Here is an 18,303-nt window from a genome sequence, read left to right as displayed (position 1 = left end):
GCTCGAGGGCACGGCATTAATGTCGGGGCGGGTGGCTCCCTCGGCCATCAGGGACGAAGCCAAGGTCCCAAGGCGGGTCTTCTTTCCTTTGGAACGGTTTCTGGGTCCCGAAGCGTTTCCCTCTAGGAGGCCCTGAGCTGGCAGCCCTGGCGGTGGCTGCTGGGGCCTACTAAGCGGCGGTCGCATGCAGCTCCTATGAGGCCCCTGTCGCCGGCCGGCGATGTCCGGCTGGAGTTGTCGCCGCCGCCGCCGCTGCCGCTGCCGGCCGTGAGCGGGTCTCCGGTTGGGTCGTCCGGGCGTCTCATGGCCGCTAGCAGCTCCCTGGTGCCCGACCGGCTGCGCCTGCCGCTCTGCTTCCTCGGCGTGTTTGTCTGCTATTTCTACTATGGGATCCTGCAGGAAAAGATGTGAGCGGATCCCCGGGGCCGGAGCGCACACCTGCCCCTCTCTCTCGCCCCTGTGGCCCGGTTCGCGGGCCTCCCGCCCCTGGCCCGGGTGTTCCCTCTTGCCCGCCTTCCCAGCATCCCGACACTTTTGCGGCCGCGGCTGAGCCTGCTCAGATTTCCTAAACGCAAAAGTTGGTCTCCGGGTTCTCGGGACCTGGTTATTTTTCTTCCCTTGTTTTCCTCCTTGTTGGTTCTAAGGGCTTGGGTTTTACAGGCTGAGAATTGTAGCCCCCACACAGGTTTCCTTGCCTGTGCCAGCTCCTCTTTGTTACTTCCAGATGTTTGCAGGCAGCTGGTTCTTCTGCCCTCGGCCTTGCTTCTGTAGCCCAAATCCCTTCATCTGCTGCTTGGGGTACCTCGTTTCACCATCTTAATTTTCCACGTTTCCTCTAGCTCCGTCCTTTACGGATATTCTTTCCCCAGGCTACGGGATCAGCAGGCTGGGATGTCTGGCTTCTAGAGCCAATTAAATCCTTACCAAACTGCCCTTACATCCAGAGAAGCAAGATCATTCTGAAGCTTTCAGTGACTCTAGACATACTAGGTGACACTGAGCGAAATACACTAATTCTTCTCCTTTTTCCTCCTCATCATTTCATTCTTAGAACAAGAGGAAAGTATGGGGAGGGAGCCAAGCAGGAGACGTTCACTTTTGCCTTAACTTTGGTCTTCATTCAATGTGTGATCAATGCTGTGTTTGCCAAGATCTGTGAGTACCTATCTCGTAATCTGTTGTGTGCCCCCTCCCTATCCACCTTTAAGGTTTAACTCTCAACGCTTGCACTCTCTTTAGTGCTTTCAAAGCCTCTCTGTTCAGTCTGCAGAACTAATGGCTTTGGAATGGGGTGAAACCCTATTTCCTTAAATTAGACCAACTTCTGAGTCAGAACTGTGCAGAGGATGGGTCTTCTGTGTGCCGGATCCCCACCGAGAATACTTAATTTTTTTTTCTGACTTCCCTTTGATTTTCCTTTATGTGTCCGCTTCAAACGTTTTGAGCTGCTCTCTCTGTTCCCTGGGGGCTCCAGCAGAGCTAACTAGTCCCTTGAACTGAATGAGCCCCCATTCCTGCTCTGCATGTGGTCTTGTGTTAGGTGTAGGTGAGATTGGAGTGTTGAATAATTTGCAGAGATTTCCCAGTCTAAGAGGACAGAAATATCTTGTGTTTCTCGTCTTATTTGACACATTCCTTTCATATGGCTTCAACTGTGGCTCAGTGGCCCATCCTGCCCATCCCAGCAGGTTTCTCTTATACGTTTTTTGTCTCTTCCCAGTGATCCAGTTTTTTGACACCGCCAGGGTGGACCGTACTCGGAGCTGGCTCTATGCCGCCTGTTCTGTCTCCTATCTGGGTGCCATGGTCTCCAGCAACTCGGCACTACAGTTTGTCAACTATCCGACTCAGGTGAAATCTCAGGGTGTGATGAGGGTTGGTTCAGAAGTTGTTTGAAAAGAACTAAGAATTCGTCGCTCAGGTCTGTGACTTAAATAAAAAGAGAATGTGTTGGAGAAATTCAGAGGGCAAAGAGCCGTAGACCTGCGGGCTAGTGGTGGTGGGTTGGCCGTGATAGGCTGCGGTGTCTGGTGCAGGCCTCATAGTTTACTCATCTGAACACAGCACCTAGCACAGTGCCTGGCACATCCCAGAGGCTCAGGTACTGTTTGCTGAATTTCCTTTCAGGTCCTTGGTAAATCCTGCAAGCCAATCCCAGGTAAGCGGAAGCAGATGGTCTCTCTTTACCATCCTCACTCTTCCTGTAGTAGGCTCTCTCCTCTGCTGGAGCTGTGTGTCCCTCCCAGGTTGTCATCCCATCACAGCTATCTCCAGAGCTGGCTCTCCATCTCTTCCCCCTGCCATCTGGCCTCTGTATCACTTCCACTGGTGTTGGGTGTGCATGGGCCGGAAGCTAGAGGCTGACCTAGTCTGCTTCACGTGCCAGTCATTCTGGTGTCCTGTGTGCTTACGTTGTCATTAGACACCCTGAGTCCCATTTTGATCGTCAGTTTCTTTTTCTCAACCTGTCACTCATCCGCTGTCCCCACCCTTTCCCTGTTCCTTCTTGGATCTTTCACCTTTGTTCTGTGCCTTGTCCCTGCCTTCTACCCTTTGTTCCCCCCATTGCTCAATCTCCTCTACCCAGGTGCCAACTTGCGCCTTCCTCTTAGCTTCTGTAGACCTTCCTTCTCAGACATTGTTTTCTCCCAGGAGTCTCCTAAGAGGACAGTGTTGGGTTCATCAATGCCTGTGGGTACCCAAGTTTTCCACTGTTTCTTCCCTGTAGTCATGCTCCTTGGAGTTACCCTCTTGAAGAAGAAGTACCCAATGGCCAAGTACCTGTGTGTGTTGCTAATTGTGGCTGGAGTGGCCCTTTTCATGTACAAACCCAAGAAAGTAGTTGGGATGGAAGAACACACAGTTGGCTACGGAGAGCTGCTTCTGGTATGTGATCCTGGTGGGAAAGGCAGCCTTTTCCAGTAATCACAACCAAGGAGCATCCCACCCGGCTATGCGAAAGGCCGGTTATGTGTCGAGAGAGAGATTGCGATGCTCCTTGCCCCCCATTTCTGGTCTTTGTCTCTTGCTGCGTGGCCCCTGGCTCTGCTAAGGCCATAGTGGGAAGCCTGAAATGTTGAACAATGGCTCAGCTCTCCTGGGGAAGGGGTGACTCTGAGGCCTGCGTTTAAATGCTGGTGTGAGGCCAGAGAGGCCTGAGAGCAAAGAGTGAAGGAATAGCATGGCTCTCACTGTGGCTTTCTGAGAAACCCGGAAGCCAGAATTTAAAATTAATACTATGCTAGCTCTTGCTTACTGTGTATTAGGCGTTGTTCCCAGTGGTTTTCCAATAAGTTGGTTAATTTTTACAACAATAACCTTATAACGTATATAGTATTATCTCCATTTTCCATATGAAGACACTGAGACACAGAGAGGTTAAGTCACTTGCCGTGGTCACGCGGCTGTTAAGTGACAGAGGTAACGGCCGTTAAGTGACAGAGGTAACGGCCGTTAAGTGACAGAGGTAGCGGCTGAGTTTGCCCAGGCTTCTGATCCGGGCAGTGTGACCAGAGACTCGAGTCAGGAGCACTACTCCAGTTCAGGAGCCTAACAGGCCGGTACCGGATATCCTTTCTCTACGATTATGGGAAAATCTCTGGCTCAGACAGCGTGTTCCAGGCCCCTGCACACAAGGCTTCATGGCACTGCCTTGGAAAGTGCTCGGCTTCCCATCCCACTCTGGTTACATTACTGTGGCTCAGATAGCCTAGCGTTCTAGTGCCTGGGCGGGGCAGGAGGCAGCGAGCTTGATCTCTCCTGACTCTCCGCCCAGGACCGAATGGTAGCATTTTGTTCTGAGGACTCTATCTTAAGACGGCGGCTTTGTGAGGAGTCTCAGAAAAGTGAGAGTCCTGTGTCCTGGGTTAGGGAGGGGCCCTGGTGGCCTTCTCACTGCAGAGTGCACCCTCTTTTCCAGTTACTGTCTCTGACGCTGGATGGACTGACGGGCGTTTCCCAGGACCACATGCGGGCTCACTACCAAACAGGCTCCAACCACATGATGTTGAATATCAACCTTTGGTCGACGTCGCTGCTGGGAGCTGGTAAGGAGGCTGCTGCCGTTCTTCCCACGTATGGCCAGAGGGCAGACTGCCTTCCCCCACTGGTCCCTAGCACAGATGCCGTTGCTGACTTTGCCCAGGCCAAAGGCCTGTCTCGGCTCTAAGATGCCCTTCTGTCCAAGCCTTACTGGAAAAACTTTCCCCAGCGGGCTCTGCTTGCCCCTCATGACTGGAACGATCATAGGTAGACCTGTGCCAGTTTCCGTGCGAGGACACGTAGTCGTAGGTCACAGGGATGCCTTGGGAACTTGCCTTCTTCTGAGAGATGAGCTTTGGTATTTGGTGTATACTGAATGTAGTTCGGATATGAACACATTTGCTTTTAAATCCGTGCTTCCTAACCTTTTTTCAGATCTGGGCGCATGTGGGAAGTATGTTTCTGTACAGCACAGTGGGGTTAACAGAGGAGGCTGCTGATGGCTGGAGGTGGCCAGGGCTGGGGGCTGCCTTGAGCTGGGGAATGTGTGGGTCAGTGTCTCCCCAACAGCTGAGGATCTCTGCTGCCAGTGACTTTGGCAGAAGTAGCTAATCGACTCCCGGGCCTCTCTTGGAAGAGTCTTTCGTTAGTTTCTCTAATCAGAAAACTAGGAGCAGGGTGCCTGACGGGACAGCGTGAACTCAGTCCCTGCATTTTCCCATAGCCCGTGGAGTACTTTGCCGGGCTGCGTACAGACACGCGTGCCGACACGGGCGCACAAGGTGTGCCGTTCCTCCTTTGCCATTTCTCCGCAGGAATCCTGTTCACTGGGGAGCTCTGGGAGTTCTTGAGCTTTGCCGAAAGGTACCCCGCCATCATCTATAACATCCTTCTCTTTGGCCTGACCAGTGCCCTGGGGCAGGTGAGTGCCTCGAGACCGGGTAGCTTGACTTCCCCCAAGAGGACTGACCTGGCTGGGAGAAGAGGGCAGCAAGACTAGCCCTGATGTCCTGTCACAGACTTTCGACCTCGGGGCACAGCCCCAAGAGCCAGCCTGACCCCACTTTCTCGGTCTCTCTAGAGCTTTATCTTCATGACGGTTGTGTATTTTGGCCCCCTGACCTGCTCCATCATCACCACAACTCGAAAGTTCTTCACCATTTTGGCCTCTGTGATCCTCTTCGCCAACCCTATCAGCCCCCTGCAGTGGGTGGGCACTGTACTTGTGTTCTTGGGTAAGTTCCCTGCAGAGCACGCGACTCTGGGCACGGGGAGCAATAGTCACAGAGCTTGCTTTTTTCTTTTAATCAACTAATTTTTTTTTTAGAGAGAGAGAGAGGGAGTGGGGAGGAGCAGAGGGAGAAAGAATCCCAAGCAGCCTCCCCACTCAGCATGGAGCCCAACTCAGGGTTCGATCTCAGGAGCCTGAGATCATGACCTGAGCCGAAATCGAGAGTCGGATGCTTAACCGACCGAGCCACCCAGGTGCCCCGTGACAGAGCTTTAGATTTTTTTTCCCCTGAAATGTGTATTTATGGAAGTGATTTAGTTGTTTTAGAGGAGATGTATTTAAAAAAGGAAAGGAAGCATTGCCTCTAATCCACGCTTCCCAGTGAGCATTTCATTTTAGTGATTTCCCTTCAGTGACTTGGGTTTCCTCAGACACGAACTGGATAGAATTGTTATACTGCTGCCCTGCCGATTTGTGCTGCTGCGCAGGAGCTGAGAGAACTAGCTAAGAGGTTTTGACATTGTTTTCTTTCAGTTCTACTGTATTTTATTATATATATGTAATTACCTGTAGCTTGGTGATTTTTCTCATTTGATGTCATACTTGTTCTCTGAGGGAATTCTACAAAACCAGTGTTTGGAGTTAGTTTTATTTAAAGCCCGAATTTTGGAGAACCAAGGCTGACCCCCCCCCCAAAATCATTGGTAGGTTTCATTTCTCCTCATAAAGCCACCTTCTCCCTTTTCATAGGTCTCGGTCTCGATGCCAAGTTTGGGAAAGGAGCCAAGAAGACATCCCACTAGGAAGAGAGAGACTACCTCCACTTCGAGAATATTTAAGTTATTATCTCACATACGGACATCTCTTGGGCAAATGGACACAGTAGGGACAGAAGACTGGGTTCCAGTCTGTTCTTAGTTTTTGTGGGGTTTTTTGTTTTGTTTTGTTTTTTAAGAAAAGGAAGCAAAATCACATATTCTAAAAAAAGCCCTTGGATTTTAACAAGACAGAGTTGGCAGTTTCTGTTTTGGATGACCTGGAGCGCAGTTCACGCACAGAGAGAAGGAGAGGAAGAGGCAAAGCGTCGTGCCCTTTGCCCAAGCTCCCTGTCTGGTGTAGGCAACCCGGCTGGGCGGCTCATTCCCCCAAGAGCCCAAGCACTGTAGGGAGGAGCTTGAATGGATTTGCAGTCGGGCTCCGGGCCTCTGTTCCCACAGGTGAGGGTCTGAATCTGCCGGGACAGGTGGCTGGCTGTGCGAGCCAGAGAATGTCAATGTCACGTTATCTTTCAAACTCTGGTGGGCAAATATTTCCTTAAAAACTCCAGATCTAGTCTTTCCTCAGGAAACCTCCCTTGAGGTTGGGGGGGAGATGAGCCTAGAGCCTCAGAGTCTGCTGTGTTTTCACACTTCCCCACGGCCTCCTCTTCAGCCAGAGCTCAAGCAAGCCCAGAGTGGAGACCCAGTGTGTGTATCACGAACAGCTTGGGAAGGTCGATTCCCTCCGTCTCCGAGTCTGTTCTCGGTCCACCTGGTCCCCTCCTGGGGAGGCTGGATTAATCCTATTCCCCTGTTCCCTTCGGCTGCTAAAGCATTGCAGTCCTCTGCCATCGTGGCCGTGCCAAGGTGTCCCCATGCCAACTTCTGCCTGTTGAAAGGGATGCTGGCGGAAGGCACGGTGGCTGGGTGCTGGCACAGAGCCTCTGTCAAGTTTCCTGGGTGGCAGTGGGGGGAGGAGGCGGAGCATGGAGCAGAGCCACCTGCCCACGGCCGCCTTCAGAGCTGGAAATCGCAATCCTCCACGGACCGAACTTTACACATGAAAGTGCATTTCCACCAGCTGCAACTTTCACTCCATCTGTTCAGCAGCCCCAGCCCCTTGGCTCTCCAGCTGGGAGCCCAGCCTCCTTCCTGAGCCGCTGCCTCGCCACCCCTCCCCAGCCTTTCAAGCCAGCCTCGCTTGCGCTCGCGTCGCTCTCTAGGGGCCCCGGTGCCGCTGCAGCTCTGCCCCCAAAGGCCCCCTCTCGTTTTCAGCTCCTCCTCGAGAGGAGGTTTTAAGTACAGCTGGCTGAACTTCCTTCCTTCTTCACCCCTTTCCCCTCTGTTTTTTTTCATCCCAAAGTTCGCATCAATTAGCCCCTTCCCTTCTGGATTGATAGTTCTTCCAAACCGTCTTCTGTGGATTGGATAGGTGGTTAGAGCGTGTGACCAGTGCCAGGGACCCACAGGCCTGTTCTCCCGACCATCGGACCAGTCCCCTCTACTTCCAGCCCCTGCCCTTCCCAACGAGCTGTCTCGCAGATGCCTAATGCTGGGCACCAGGAGCAAGACGGAATCTTCAACAGCCCGGCGTGGCTCCCGCCTGCCACTAGCGCAAGTCTGTCTACCTACGGGGTGCCAAGAACCCGCTGCCGGCGTATCTATTTAGCCCCCCGTCTGCCCGTCTAATCCATCACCTCTGTGTGCCACGGGCCGTGAACTTGCTGGGAGTTCAAAGCCGAGTAGGACCAGTGGTACTTACCCTCGGGGGGGTTCACAGTCTAATAGACAGGTAAACACATCATTGCGTCTTAGACGCACAGAGCTAACAAGCAAGTGTCTGGGCAAGGCGAGGCTTGAGCCGGAGTGTGTGGGAAGATGAAAGGTGGAGGAAGTGGAGCCAGCCAGTGGGAAACGGGGCTTTCAACTGCCCAGCCTCCCCCCCCCATGCTCCTGCCTTCAGTCAGGCCAAGTGGGAGCAGTGGCTGTGCCCCAAGGCTGTCGTTCAGCTCCAGGGGGAGACGGGGAAGACGTGGTGTGAGCTGCCGCTGCGCCCGGTGGCACGCTTACCTACAGGATCGCGGGAACCGAGTGTGCCAAGTTCGACCGAAGTCAGCAGCGCTCTGTCAGGGCGTAAGGGCTGATAAATGTGAAATACCAGGCAAGTTCCAACAGAAGCAGTGTTGATCACGAACCCTGGGCGGCCTGATGCCTCAGGTTTCTCAAGATCAAAGGACTCTTCATCTGTAGTTAATTCTCAGCTATGTGTAGAAGGGAGGGGGCCAGCACACAAGTTTCCCCGAACACTATGTTTTAGTTGGGGATGTACTGTATTTAACGCCTATTTTGGTCGAACCATCAGGTCAGCCTCCTCAGCTGTGGGTGCTCAGACTCGTGGAAAAGCAGAGTGTCCATCTCTTGGACACCTCGTACCCTTGTGCAAGGGCAGTGACCCACCAATGTGATTTGGGGTAAAAAACATGGGGAAAGCTATTCCGGAATTAAACATTAAAAGAAAGAGTCGACATTGTTTTTAAAGGGACAGGAATTAAACATTCCCTGCGGACCATCGTTTGGGCGAGGCATTTAGAAACGGGTGGTGTGTGTGCCCACAGCCCCGGGACAGCCTTGCCAAGAGGACCGAGCAAGCCCCTGTCCCTTACAGAAATCGTGAAACAAGGTAGGGAAGGCTGGGTGACCTGCGGTAGGTCCTTGGGTATGTGCCTACGAGATTAACTAGAACTCAAGGTTCCCCGAGTTCTAGTCGCATCTTGGACCTGTGCCCTCAGAGGGGGAGAAGCAAAGCTCGTCAGGAGGCCCATTGCGCGTGCTGTCTGGTCCTGCTTGTCAGTGGAACAGTCTGCACATTTTATGAGCGCTGGTGTTGGTCACCTTCTCCAGATGCCGGGGCAGAGAAATTACCCTGGGTCTCTGCGGGATCATTCAACCCTTCCCACTGCAAACACATCAGCTGTCTTCAGAAGCCACGATCCCATATATTTACTGAACTCCTTTCCCGAAGCTCTTCAGTTCCTGAAAATTTGTCCTTACAACACTCCTGGGGAGAGCTTAGGCCAGGTCAAGTCTCCCCACATTTGGGATAGGGAGCCTGAACCCCACCAGAGTGCCATCAGCGGGAAGTCCCGTGGCTGCGGGAAGGCAAGGCCCGGAAGTGAGTCTCCACTGCCCACGTGCCAGAGGTCAGTGAGCTAAGCCACTGGTTCCCATCCGTTTGGCTTTCCTGGTCCAGTAGAATTTCCAAATAATTGGGGGGGGTGGCTTTTTTTTAAAGTAAGGATATTTTTAAAAATACGTCACCAATATGGCTTACAAGACATTTTAACTCCAAAAATTTTAAGAAATGTTCAGAATAAAGGGCCCTTCTTCCAAAGAAATCATAGTTTGAAATCATACCACGGTGTGGATGAGATACTTTTTTAATTACAGAAAATGTTTAACCTTAAGTGTTCTTGTATGATAATGCATCGTAGGATATATCCTTATGATTGTTCATGGAATACAACTTGGCCGGTCTGGGGGCCGTGTTCCACAATGCAGTCCACTGACCCCGGAATGTCAAACATGCTGACAAAGATGGAAGCAACCTGCAGGGAGGCTTTACATCACTTAGAACATTCGGAGGGAGTCGGAAAACAACAGCCGCCTGACCTGGGCCACATCGGCCTTCCCTCTATACGGTTAGAGCAGGCCGTGGGGGTCGAAGGGGGTCGGAGAGCTTTCAAGCCAGGGCTTGTAGGAGGGAGACTTGGAGACTCAGAGCACCCTGCTCCAGGATCTCCCAAAATGTTCCAGCCATGGCTTTGATCACCCAGCTCAGAGCATCCAGAATTTTCCCTGCAAGGTTTTCACCTACTGATTAAAGCCAATTTCTGACAGACGTAGTCCTTAGAACCAGTAGGCTCTGCCTGCCATGGCAGGAAGGGCGGGAAGGGGAACAAGGAGGGCCTTGGAATAGGGAGTGATTTCATTCAGTGCCTTCCGTTCGGCTGAGGCACAAGTCCTTGCTGGTGGGTTTTCCGTCCAAATATGCCTGGTTCCCTGTTCTTGCTGGGAGAAGTGGAAGAGGAAAGAGGTTCAAGGCATTTACGAAGGGGAGGGACTGAATGTTTCTTTGCTGCCCACTTCTGTGTTTTGTCATGGTACGTGGGTGGCCAGAGCTAGCAGAAGCGCCATGTTTCAGTTCAGGTTCTGACTGGACACCCTTTCCTCCTACTCAGGGTCGAGAACTGCCACATGGAGACCACAGCCCTAGAAGGAACGTGTCACTCTTATGGGAAGGCTTGGAACTCCCTGAAAATTTAGGTTTTAAAAGTGCCTGTGTATGAAAAAATAAAAATCGAAGTGTCTGTGTGTGTGTGTGTGTGTGTGTGTGTGTGCATAATGGCACAAGTGCTCACGCATTTGTCAAGCCGGTAGGTTTATTTTTCTTTAAAGAGTCCACAGCTCTCTTCCCATCCTCAAAGGGGTTCATACACGGTATCCGCCATAATCCCGGGGCTCATTTAATGACTAGCGATTTCCCAAATACAGTGGTGTAACTGGGCACCACTGCAAGATAGGAGAAAGCATCATCCCCAGCTCTGCTTAGAGGAGGGGGGAGCCCGAGGTGCGGAGACTCCCCAGGAGAGTAACCCCTCCAAGTCCATTTCTGCTTTCCTCCTGGCCCCTCCACACTCTGCCTGGGACTGTCCCATTCAGCAAAAAAAAAACAACACGGGATGCCCAGCTAAATGTGAATGGCAGATAAACAACACATGATTTTTTTTTAAGTATAAGTATGTCTCATCTAATACTTGGGCCATACTTCTATTACAAACTGTGTGTGCAATATTGGAGGCATACTTCTATGTGTTGTTTATCTGAAATTCAAGTTTAGCCAGTGTTGCGTATATATCTGACAAGCCTGTGGCATTAGTCATTAGTACACAGGTTCTCACGGGCCTTTCTTTTCCTCTCGGATACATCACCCCTTGCAATTCTGCGCGGAGGGCTTCCAGGTACTTTTGTTCAGGGCCACACCGTGTAGAATTCCCCTTTTGGCCCAGGGGAGGTGCAAGCCTACACCTCGTCAGCAGGGGGCGCCATTTTCTTAAAATAGATCCCCAGTGGCGCTTTAGGGCCCTCCGAGAGAGGAAGCGGGGCATGGAATGGATTCTATTTGCTGCTCCCGTCTTGCCTCCGGAGCTCACTTCTCCCCACCTCACACCTTGCCAGACTTCTCTCTGAAACCAGACTCTGCTCCTGTTACTTCACTCCTTAAATCACTTCTAAGGGTCCATGGTTACCATCAGAACGTGGCATAAACAGTGCTTCAGGATCCCACTGGAGTCTGTTTTTCCCGGCTTCGACTCCTGCTGCTCCTACCCTACGTGATCCCACCCACCTCACACTTCCAGCGTCTCCGTTCACCATGAACTATGCGCGGTTTCCCTGTACACTATTTACGGCCACGCCTTTGTGCCCACAGTTCCCTCTGCTTGGAATTCCCTTTTCCACCTGGTCCTTCCAGCGTCTCCATTCATTCAGCACATGGCACAGGCAAGTACTGAGCCCAGCCGGGTACCGGCCTTGCGTCCGCCCGGGGTTCCTGCGCAGGAGGCAGCCAACCGCGGCCCCTCCCTCGGGCATCTCACGGCGGGGACGGAGGGGAGGAACCATAAACAAGTAATCAAATCACCAAGATACTTAAAATCAGTTCCAGGGTTAACCAATCGGACTTCTTCCCGCAGAGCGCATGGTTCCCTCCTCCGGTCCTCGGTCCTCGGATAGCTTTTCGTTTTCAGGGTCCCGAATTCTAACACCTGCACCATTGGTGCGGGAAGCCTGAATGCGCGAAGCCAGCCAGTTGAAGTTAATAGGGAAGGGGTGGGGGGGAAGTCGGGGGGGGCGTGCAGGCCTGTGACAAATGGAGACTGTGTGTCCCTCCAAAGGGGGCAGTGGCTTATCACCTCTTCCTGATTGTTGCCAAATCTGTCATTTCAAAAAAAAAAAAAAAAAGATGGAAATACTGATTTTTACATGAACTCTTCCAATTTTTAAAATTCTTTGCCAGCTAATAAACTAAACACGCCCATAGGGTCGATTCGGCCTATGGCCACTAGTTCGCCCCCTTCCCTATCGCAACACTGTTCTTACTGCCTTGACTCTGATGACTATTTATGGGTATTTTCTCCCCCGAAGACCACGTCCTTGTGTCTTTCGCCCTCACACAGTCACTGGCGCCTAGTAGGTGCCACACAAGGATCAACGTTTGTGGGAGGGCCGGAGGGAGGGAGGGAGGAGGCACCCAAATGGGGAACAACAGTTCGTTGATGGGAGTTCTTGTTACAACTGCTCTGGGCGTGGGACGGATGGAACAAGGAAGCCCGACACAGTTTCCTGCTGAGAGAGCCTGTGTGCGTGAGTGAGTTCCCATGTTAGCAGGTGTGACAGCTGGAAAATGTGTCAAAGAACCACCAGCTCCTTTCTTGGTGGGCTCCCAAGCCATCCCTCCCCATTGGTGGCGGATGGGAGGGAGGAGAAGAATGCAGGGCTCTGGTGGACTCCTGGCTTCCTTCCAGGACCTGTAGTCGCTGGCACGGAGATCAGAAAGAGCTGCTATAGGCTTTTGGCACCAACGGATACATCCTCAGGGGAAGGAGTCTGGCAGCTGCCGCCACCCACCGCCTACCCGCTGGAGTGCCCAGTGCAGAGCAAGCCGTTGCGGGGGGCTCGCTTGAGCAGAGCGAGGTCATCAAAATGGCCCTTCACCCGGCATTGGGAGTCAAAACACACGAGTTAAAGAGAAGAACAGGGCTGGCTTCGACTCCCCGTGGCAGCCCCTCAGAGACAGAGCAGGAACTTGACCACTGTGTTCTGCTGATTTCTGCTAATGGTGTGCTGTCCTTTTTTTTTTTTTTTTTTAATCAAGAGAAGATGCTGCCTTGTGCCCACACGGAGCACCTCCTATGTGTTCTTACTGCCCCGATGAATAAGAACATATCTTTGGAAAATAGACATCTGAGGCTTAGAAAGTACATTTTGTCTAATTTCCAGAAGTAACTAGATCGTTCAGGAATCAGAGCCTCCATCTTGGCCCTGAAACCTCCTGTGAGGTCTGGAAAATGCCATTTTCAGAGAGTGTGGAGGGGATTGGGGCAGCCAAAGTACAGAGGAGTCACTCTTTCAGCTGGACTCTGGAAATTTCTGCCCCCTGATTCTTTCCGGTGAGCGGTATCTTAAAAACCAAAGCCACCTCCAGCTTCCGGGCAGGGGTGCCTCTTGTTCTCTCCCGGTGCTTGGTCAGCCAGAAGCTTTGAAGCAAGACTTCCAGGAAGCAGTGTCTCCCACAGGCGGGGCTGACTCAGCCCAGACTCCAAGCCTGAAGTCTGGTCCCTGTCCCAGACGAGCCAGCAGAGGCGCATGGGGGGCTGTGTTCCTGGGCTGTGTTCTAGCTGCCGGGAAAGGGGGAAAGGGGTGCAGGGACAGAGGGGCACGGACCCTGAATTGTTTAGGCTCTTGCTAAGGGAAAGGGGGAGGGGACTCAGTAGTGGCCTGACTCCTCCGGGTTCCGGCACCATTGAACGAAATCTATCTTTTCCACGTTCGCGGAGGCAGGGATGATGGCTAATTCGGTACTCTGCATTTGAGAATGAGAACATCTTTTGATATGTTCCCTGGCTCTCATTTCTAATCCGCCATGGGGGTGGAGGTGGTGTGACTGACCATCTCTCTGACTCTCCAACATCCTCTTCCCCAGATGACCCTACTTGGATTAAAGGGAGATGCATGCACCTTCTCTCCTCCTGACCGTTTCCAAGAACTACCTGATTCCTTCCACCTCTGCGTCCCGCTTCCCTCCTCCCTGCCCTCCCTCCCTTGGTCCTTTGCTGTCGTTTTCCTCTCTCCATACTCCTACCTTCTCTCTCTCTTTCTCTCTCTTTCTCTCTCTCTCCCTGCGGTTCTGATGGCAAATCCTTTCCCTGGCACAGACCCTCCACTTGCTCGCCAGCCCTGCTGGGTTACTTTCCTCGTTCTGTAGCCTCTATCCAATTATCTCTCTGGCCAGGCTCATTGGGAGCCCTCTCCTCTGGCCGCCCTGCCTCCTGCCTTCCTGCTGCTGGCAATGCTATCACCCACAATTCATTTCCATTTGGGGATGGGGGTGGAAAACTATTTGGAATGAACTGGGAGATGTTTGGCAATCCGTTCTGCGTGCTACTCCAAGGGCCCCCAGAAGAGAATCTTAGGGAAGAGGACACCATCTCACAGAGCAGTAGGGGCTGCAGGATCTAGTTTTAACGAACATGGGATCCAAAGCTTTGTAGAGTCAGCCAGCCAGTCCTTAAAAACAAGGGCCAGTGGTAGAGAGGACTGGAGGCCTTTGCCACAGAAAACGAAGCCATGACTCAAAGGCGTCACGTAGATGCTTCCTTGCTCATCCACGTTCCTGAGTTTAATGTCTTTGGCTTGGGAATTAACTTTGAGACTTGTCCAACATAGATAAAAATAGAGCTCATAAATGCCATCACAGGCACTTTTCGATAAGGTGGCCTTTTAAGGGAAGACTGGGCTCCCAAACAGAGGGTGTGAGTCAAAGAGCCTCTGAGTGGGTGTTCAGAGTGCCTAAGACCAGCCCGCTGACCAGCCTGTGACCAAACAGTGGAGGCAGGAAAAGGAAGCTGCTGGAAGCTTCTGTGCCTGAAACCTCAGGAACCAAGTTCCCAAGAGGAATGTTTGTATCAGCCCTTCATCGGTGTATTCGTCACGCAAGCATTTACCTGAATACCTACTATGTGCTAGAAACGCTGCTTGGTGCTAGAAATGCGAGAAAGGAAAAGAAAAAGGAAATCCTGTCCCCATGGAGCTCAGAGGGACACAGACAGGGGCCGGGCCAGCACGATTCAAGGGGACAGTGCGGTGGGAGGGGAACCATGGGGAGCCCCAGCTCAGGGTTGGGGGACTTACTTGCACAGCTTCCTGGAGGAACAGATGGGGTAAAATCAAAGCCTGGAGAAGCAGCAGAGAATTGGCCAGGGGCAGGTGGGGGTGGGGGCAGGGAAAGGTGTGGGGAAGACTGTTCTGGTAAGAAGTAACACACGAGCACAAAGAGAGAACTTGGTTTACTCATGGGAATTGAAAGTAGCTCTGTGTGTGATGGAAATCTGTATTGCTAAGCTGCGAGGGGAGGGTCGAAGAGCCCCTGGAGACAAAGGCACGGTCCCTGGTAAAGAGCCTTTCTCCCTATTAAGGAGTATGGACTTGATCCTGAGGGTAACAGTCCGCCGTGGAAGGGTTGCATGCAAAGAAGTGAGTCCATTGGTTTGGCATTTTAGGAAGCTCCCTCTGGCTGCAGGCAGAGAAGGAACTGGAAGGGGAAGACCAGAGGCTGGGAGGCCAGTGAGGAGGTCGCCATCGTCCAGGGAAGAATTGGGGAAGTGTCAGTGAAGATGGAAGGAAGTAGGCAGAGCTGGGCCATAATTCAAGTACGGAATTGTCAGAACATGGGGGTGCATCTGAAGTGTGCTGGAGGAACCGGGGATCGTTCCCGGTTCCCAGACTCAGCTACTTGCTGGGACAGACACATCTGGAAGAGAAGCACATTTTGGATGTGCTATGAGGTGCCCGGGGGACATCCACCTGAGGCAGTCAGGCTGCTAGTTGGGTGTGTTAAGTCAGGAGCTCGAGAAAGATCTGGCTCAAGACAGATTTGGGCTATTCTTTAGCAGATGGGGGCAGCGGAGCCATGAAAGTGACCGAGCGATCTCAAGGCGAGTGAGGATGGTGTGAGGAGGAGAGGAACCGAATAGAATCCAAGGAAAATGAGTATAAAAAGGATGGCCAAAGGCAGAGCCCTCGAAGGAGACTGAGAAGGAGCAGCCAGAGAAGCAGAAGGAAAACCAGGAGAAATGGTCTTCGTTCTCCTGCCGAGAGTGCCCTGACTTCCCTTCAGGAATTCACTCCTCCCCATTCTGGGCCCTGAGGTTTGGGTCCTAGAGGAGAGATGCTGGCTGGCTCCGCTGAACCCTCCTGCCCCCCCTCCTGCAGCCCTCCCACTTGCTCTCTGTCACCAGCTACTCATTGCCTCTGAGTTTCACTAAGTCTCCCTGCTCCCCCTGGCCTGATCTCCGTGTCTCTGGGCTGTTTTCCTTCCTCATTCCTCTTCTCCACATCGCTAGCCTACTGACCTTCCATGTAGGCTTCCAACCTCTTCTCAAGCCTTCCCTGACATTCCAGACAAGACCAAGGCTTTCTGTCATTCATTCGTTCCTTTCTTGTTCGTTCAGTGTGTGCTAAGCACCTGCGGTCCTCGTGTCCGCACTGTGCCCCGTGCTGGGACATTTTGGAGAGCAGACAGGCTATGACAGTTGATTAGGTGAGACCAATAATAAACCAGTAAATATTCAAAAAATTAAAAATTGTTGTTAGTATTGTGAGGGAAGTAAATAGAGTACCACGATCGAGGATAACGGAAGGTCCTTGTTTGGGATAGGGTGGGTGGTCGGAAGAGGCTCTCTGCGGATGTGAAATTAAACCGAGCCCTGAAAGAACCAGCCATGTGAGAAGCTAGGGCAGAAGTGTTCCCTGCAGAGGGAACAGTAACCGAGAATGCGAGAATGCGTATGGAAGGAAAGATCTTGATGGGTTTTACCAGTTCCAAGAATTGACACATGGCCAACACGGCTGATGTAAAGACAGGGAAGAAGGGACATGAGACGTGGTTGAACCTGAGACTTTCGTAGGCGGGGCTACAAAGTTTGGATTTCATTCTTGGTGCAGTGAGAAGCATTCAAAGGTTTTGAGCAGGGGTGGAGCATAATCCGACTTAAGTTTTTATTAGATTGCCCTGGTTGCTGAGTGAAGAATGGACGGAGCCACAAGCCAAATACTAGGGAGACTAAGTAGGATCCCCTCACTGTGGTTCAGGCAAAAGAGGGTGGTGGCTAGGACTTGAATGGAGAGAAGTAAACGGATGGATTCAAGGGATACTTTGAAACTAGAGCTTCTGGGAATTCCTGATGGATCAGATGTGAGGTGTCAGGGGGAAAAAGGAGTTGAAGGATGATGCCTGATTCCTGGCCTGACTGCGTGGAAAGAGAACCAGGCTGGCTTGACTTGACCTGCCCCAGGCTCATTAGTCCCTCTACCCGCTGCCTTGGAGGCCCTGAAGCAAATCTTCAGAAGCCGAGAGCTTGAGAAGCAAGTGCCATTCAAAAACCGCCGGTGTTGGAGAATCTATATGGTTCCTTCCGGTTTGGGATTTCTTTAAATTCTAAACTGAAAACCCTATCTGCATAAGGAAAATATTTCTATTTCTTTTGACTTCTCCCGTAGTTACATTGGTAGAGCTCTGTACCCAGGGAGCGTTCAGTGAGTGCTAGTTGACTGTTCGCTTTGGCACAGACCTTCTATAATTGAATTTTAGATTAAATTCTTTTTTTAAAAAATAGGATTCCAACATAGAGTAAACTTTCAATTGAAATCCATTCACCTTGATAAAGGAGAGCCATGGCAAGGATAATCTAAGATTATAAAATCCAAAGTAACTTCTACTTGAGTGGAGGCAGAGAGAAAAACGTGTTTTTGCTAAACTAATGATCTACATTTAGGTACATGTTATTTTAGGGCAAATGCCAACAGGTGGTGGATCAATCCCATTCAAATTGAACAACAAAAAAAAAACCCTCACTGAAAATAATTCATAACAGTGAATAATCTCTATTTGCTAATACATTCTTTGTTGAAAACAAATATCAACCCTCTACAACTTATTTTGAAGCAATGACTTCAGGTTATTTTTAGACCGAGTTAAAGATGCACGAGCCGACTGTGTTGCCAGCCCAAGGCAAAAATCAGGGGAAAGCTAGGACTCAAACTTGCCACTTCCTCTCTTCTCTTCCCATTGCTGCTGCTTTGCCTGGCACTCCGCTCCTCAGACATCATGTCTGCCAGCCATTTTTCTGGGTTAAAAACTCAGAACTTCAATTGACCTATAAGCACATCAGTCAAATCCTCAGATAACCACACCATTATAAGCCTTTCGTTTATTAAAGGGGGAAGGAAAGTAACATAATGCCTTTCGAATGCCGAGTCCTTGTGAACAAACATCATGGCATGTTCGATGCTGCTTATTACCCTATGAGGGATGCCCCACGTCACAGGTAAGCCGGGAGAACTGGCCGTCCAGTGTCCGATCTGCCTCCTGTGTGAGATGAGCCCTCTGCTGTGGATAATGTCAGGGAGAAGGCGTACGGAACATTACACCATGGACACCATGGCAGCATGGCGGTCAGGGCCCAGGCTCCCCATGGCGGTCAGGGCTCAGGCTCCCCA

The 18,303-nt window shown here is 51.6% G+C and overlaps 1 protein-coding gene across 3 annotated transcripts in view; it reads left to right on the top strand.

Moving 5' to 3' along the window:
* Nucleotides 1–6,214, top strand: part of SLC35B1 (solute carrier family 35 member B1) — a 7,707-nt gene extending 1,493 nt beyond the window's left edge. The window contains exons 1-9 of one of the 3 annotated variants that reach the window (XM_040640799.1): nt 72–407; nt 1,052–1,155; nt 1,721–1,851; nt 2,128–2,158; nt 2,729–2,886; nt 3,920–4,046; nt 4,797–4,903; nt 5,063–5,216; nt 5,963–6,214. In XM_040640799.1, the coding sequence (XP_040496733.1) occupies nt 196–407; nt 1,052–1,155; nt 1,721–1,851; nt 2,128–2,158; nt 2,729–2,886; nt 3,920–4,046; nt 4,797–4,903; nt 5,063–5,216; nt 5,963–6,015 (1,077 nt within the window). In that variant the 5' untranslated portion in view covers nt 72–195 and the 3' untranslated portion in view covers nt 6,016–6,214. Of the gene's footprint in view, nt 1–71; nt 408–1,051; nt 1,156–1,720; nt 1,852–2,127; nt 2,159–2,728; nt 2,887–3,919; nt 4,047–4,796; nt 4,904–5,062; nt 5,217–5,962 lie in introns of those variants that run through there. The other 2 variants (XM_040640801.1, XM_040640800.1) reach the window with 2 other exon arrangements.
* The last annotated feature ends 12,089 nt before the right edge of the window (nt 6,215–18,303 follow it).

The sequence above is a fragment of the Ursus maritimus genome, unplaced genomic scaffold, assembly GCF_017311325.1.
Source record: "Ursus maritimus isolate PB19 unplaced genomic scaffold, ASM1731132v1 scaffold_24, whole genome shotgun sequence".
Lineage (NCBI taxonomy): Eukaryota > Metazoa > Chordata > Mammalia > Carnivora > Ursidae > Ursus > Ursus maritimus.
The sequence above is the reverse complement of the archived record's forward strand: the minus strand, read 5'-3'. Positions and strand labels throughout refer to the sequence as shown.